This window comes from Triplophysa dalaica, chromosome 1, assembly GCF_015846415.1.
Source record: "Triplophysa dalaica isolate WHDGS20190420 chromosome 1, ASM1584641v1, whole genome shotgun sequence".
NCBI lineage: Eukaryota > Metazoa > Chordata > Actinopteri > Cypriniformes > Nemacheilidae > Triplophysa > Triplophysa dalaica.
Genome location: NC_079542.1, coordinates 17,659,163 through 17,663,530, shown reverse-complemented (window position 1 = coordinate 17,663,530; position 4,368 = coordinate 17,659,163). Strand labels below are relative to the sequence as shown.

At 38.8% G+C, this 4,368-nt stretch overlaps 1 protein-coding gene across 1 annotated transcript; it reads left to right on the top strand.

Moving 5' to 3' along the window:
* Positions 1 to 540: 540 nt before the first annotated feature.
* irx3a (iroquois homeobox 3a) lies at positions 541 to 3,839 on the top strand. Its single transcript, XM_056749252.1, has 4 exons — positions 541 to 1,036; positions 1,649 to 2,675; positions 3,107 to 3,173; positions 3,504 to 3,839. The coding sequence occupies exons 1-4, from the start codon at positions 824 to 826 to the stop codon at positions 3,556 to 3,558; spliced, it is 1,362 nt and encodes a 453-aa protein (XP_056605230.1). The 5' UTR covers positions 541 to 823; the 3' UTR covers positions 3,559 to 3,839.
* Positions 3,840 to 4,368: the final 529 nt, after the last annotated feature.

The window sequence follows — 4,368 nt, the reverse complement described above, 5'->3', positions numbered from 1 at the left end:
CGGTGCATATAGCCATATTGCTGGTTTTTAGTTCTTCTCCACTTACTCTGAAGGCGAAAAGAAAAACGCAAATGTTTTGATGTTTCATATTAAAAGGCGTCAGAGGACCCCACCGGCTCGTTCCATATTAGTTGAACTAAAAACGATCTTCACACAATTTTCCTTTAGTACTTTGCAAGTGCGAGCAATAAAGTCTCTCTATATTCTCCCATTAAAACTTTAATGTTCTTCATTTCACGTGGTTAGACGCGTGGCAAAATAAAGTCACTAAAGATCAGCGGGAAGTTCAACTACTCAACAAGAATTAAATATTTACCATTTCGAGGATGATCAAGTTTTTTAGCATTAACACAAGAAATTGGAAAGGGCTGAAGCGGCGAACAAATAACAAATGAAATGATTGGCGAGCCATAAAATGAGATTTGAAACTCATACAAATAAGAGATGGCGACGTCAGAGCTCTTATCCAGACGGAGAGCAGGAGCGGAGAGAGAGAGTGAGAGCGAGCGAGCGAGCGAGCGAGGGAGAGAGTTTAATTGGGGGTGAGACTTGAGAAATAGGAGGAGCTTCTAAACGACTAAAAATGTCAATCACAAAAAGGAGTTCCAATAATCTAAAGCAATCTGTAAGGACCTGACCTTAGTCCATTCAGATCAATAGGGAAGTAAGGGAGGAAAGCGCAATCGGATCGTTTACACTGGCTCTTTCGGAGGAAATATAGACTTCCCTGACACTTTGTACTCTTTGTAAAGTGGATATCGTGGTGCGTACTGAGAGGGCGATACGCCGCTTTTTGTGACTCCAGCAGACTTTCTCCACAACAATGTCTTTCCCACAGCTGGGATATCAGTACATCCGACCCATATACCCGCAGGACAGGCAGGGGATAGGCAGTGCCCGAGCCGGGACAGACTTAAGCCCGTCCGGAGCGCTATCCAATGTTCTCTCTACAATGTACGGATCACCTTTCGCTGCTGCACAAAGCTATGGAGCTTTTCTACCTTATTCAAATGATCTATCCATTTTCAATCAGCTGGTGAGTAAAAACATGTTTCCTTGGTTATGTTTTCTTATGTTTTAATTTAAACGTATACAATTTCAGAAAATAATGTGTTAGAAACAATATAACTTCAGCTTTCAAACTTCATTGTTTAAAAACCAGTCATTCTTAAATGCTACAGTTAAAAAAACAGTAGTTAACTTATACACCGTTTATAAAATACAAAATCAGTTTTAAAAAGAGCTGCTCTACAAAAAAATAAGAGCGAAGTGCTTCTTGTGATTTTTATCTATATGATTTTAAAACCACTGCACAATTGTTTTGAGGTTGCAGGATGAAAACAAATAATTAAGGCTCAAGAGTTTTAATGTGTGGCTGTAATTTGTTTCATTCTGTCATTTATTAATGTTTTTATATATATTCATATATATAAAACGATATATATATATATATATATATATATAATGCATTTCCTGTTCGCATTAGAGAAAAATAAATAAATAAGGGAAATTGAAAAAAGGGCTAGAATAATAAATTATTCAGCAGCAATATATTAAAAAACTGCAAATGACTTCAAGCAAATGTTGAAGGCTAAGAATAATGTTCATCGAGTTAAAACTTGATCCATGTTTTGATTTGTCTTTTTAGGGGGCACAATACGAACTTAAGGACAGTCCAGGTGTCCAACATCCTGGATTTGCCCACCATCATCCCGCTTTTTACCCATATGGTCAGTACCAGTTCGGTGACCCGTCTAGACCCAAAAATGCCACAAGGGAGAGCACCAGCACACTAAAGGCCTGGTTAAGCGAGCACCGGAAAAACCCGTATCCCACCAAAGGCGAAAAGATCATGCTTGCTATCATCACAAAAATGACCCTCACTCAAGTGTCCACCTGGTTCGCCAATGCCAGGAGGAGGCTAAAGAAGGAGAACAAGATGACATGGAACCCACGGAGTCGCACAGACGAAGAAGGAAATGTTTACGGCAGTGACCACGAGGGAGAGGACGGCGACAAACGGGAGGACGAGGAGGAAATCGATTTGGAGAATATTGACACGGAGAATATTGAGAATAAAGACGATTTAGACGAGCAGGATGAACTGCATTCTGATTTGAAAATGGACGGCAGGAGCGATTCAGAAATTTCAGACGGCTTTGAGGATTTACAAGGGCCAGAACAAAGGTTGTTAAAAGCGATGGTGAAAGACAGTAAGGATGTTCACGGTGACCGTGCAGAGCACTTTCACCATCACCATCATCACAACAGCTTAGAACTGAAAAACCAACAGGCGAACGCCGAGCCGGTCAAACTCAACCAAGCCATCATCAACTCTCCACCCACAGAAAATAATCCACAGCCGGCCCCAAAACCTAAAATATGGTCTTTGGCAGAGACTGCAACAACCCCAGACAATCCACGAAAATCTCCTCTGATGAACGGAACTTCAGCAGGGTCCGCCGCTCAGACCATCATCACTCCTCACAGACTCCTTTCGTGTCCCGTAGGGAAAATCCAGAGCTGGACAAATCGGGGATTCACCGCACACCAGCTCGCTTTGCTGAACTCTAACCACTACTTAGGACTCAGTAACCAGGCTTCGGCGAACGGCCTTGCCCTGTACAGCAGACAAGCAGAGGACAGGAGTCAAAACTCCGAGTCCACAGTCACAGGTACATGTCACGCACACTGAGAAGCGGAGAGATTTGAAAGTAATGCTTTTTATTAGACTGTGCTTACAGACTGGACGCGCACCATTTTTCTTCTCTATGAATCCATTTTCATTTGCTTACTACTGTGAAATATTCGAGTAAAAGATTCACACTTGAAACGCAAATGCCTGATGGAGAGTACTTATGATTTTTTTTCATCTTTTGCTTTTAAAATAGTCTGTTAAAGTGTATATGGTGGAAAATGTTTTAGTGGCCTTTTTCAAAGTGTTGTTGTGTGATTTTTTGATATTTCTAGGCCGCAAACTTTTTTATTTTAAACAAATGGGTGGAAAATATCAATATAAAAAGGTTCTGCTTAAAAAAGGGAAAAACGAATTTGGCATTTTAATTGATTTTTCTTTATTTTGTTGTTATTGGCTTTATTATTTCAGAAAGATCTAGTGCCTTGGAAGCTGAGAAAAAGTTGTTAAAAACAGCCTTCCACCCTGTTCAAAGACGGTAAGAGTGGAGATCTAACATTATATGTCCAATATTTTATTTTAGTGTGTTTCTTTGAATTTATTTTACATTTAAATTTCTCGTTATGTCCATGCATGACTGTCTAGTCACGCGCTCGGGTACTTGGTATACCGTGGTCTAAACATGATTTATATATTGTGCTTGTGCAATAATAATAAACCGAGATGTCAAACCAATAATTCTCCAAGTGCGTCCATGCGATATTTCAAAATGCTTAATTCAAAATCATTGATGTGTTCTATATTTGCTTGCACATTTAGTTTTGTATTGGCCCCGTGTTTTTCATGATTCCCTTCTATATCCCCATAGGCCCCAGAACCAACTCGAAGCTGCCATGGTATTATCCGCCCTCTCGTCTTCCTAGTGTTTTCTTTCTTTTTGTTTAATTCTTACTTTAACTTGTGTAAGGAATGTAAAATAAAAATAACACACTTCTGTATACTTACATTGTAAGCATGTCCTGTGTACAATGGCTGATGTTAATGCTATCAGGCCAAGTAGTCTGTGAGTCTCATTTTCTTTTGTAAGCTCTGTGAGGATTTGATGTTGAAATGTTTTGTATATAACGTAAAGAAAATGTATATACTTGTGATCCGAAATTGTACAAGAAAGTCTATATTTTGGCTAATAAATGAACCGCTGCAACTTTATCGTCACTTTTCTCCTGTTTTTGAAGACATGGTGAAGGTATTAACTGCCACTGGGTATTTTATTTTTAGGCTTTACTGTGTAAAGCCGTAATGGGAAACGTTAACTAGAGTTTATGAGGTTTGAATCGGTGGATTTTGAGCATTTTCCTATTTCAGGGACTTAACTGTAATTAGCTTCTTGAATCGCGCATTTGGATATTAATGTATGGGGATTATCCCCACTGAGGCGGAACAGCCAATATGAAATGAATAATCATTTCGTTTATATTGGGTTGAAATAGCATACAACTCAATTTCACTGTAATGAGAATTGAATATTTTCTCCTTTGAAGAGAAAAAAAAGTATGAAAAGTGCTTTCCTCCGTTAGTATAATTTCCACTCGACTAATTTTCGAAATTCGTCTTTTAAAAATGTAATGAATTCTAATCAGACACTGATGTTGTGCTGCTTGCCATATGCCTTCAAAACTGTGAGAAATTATTTATTTATGTGTGTTTTCCCTTTTGAAGATAATTTGCATGGA

What these genes read in the sequence shown, in the direction of transcription:
- irx3a (XM_056749252.1), top strand. Translation starts at nt 824, where the DNA reads ATGTCTTTCCCACAGCTGGGATATCAGTACATCCGACCCATATACCCG. An exon ending in CTCCGAGTCCACAGTCACAG is followed by an intron (nt 2,676 to 3,106) that starts GTACATGTCACG and finishes TTATTATTTCAG; the next exon opens with AAAGATCTAGTGCCTTGGAA. An exon ending in TTCCACCCTGTTCAAAGACG is followed by an intron (nt 3,174 to 3,503) that starts GTAAGAGTGGAG and finishes ATATCCCCATAG; the next exon opens with GCCCCAGAACCAACTCGAAG.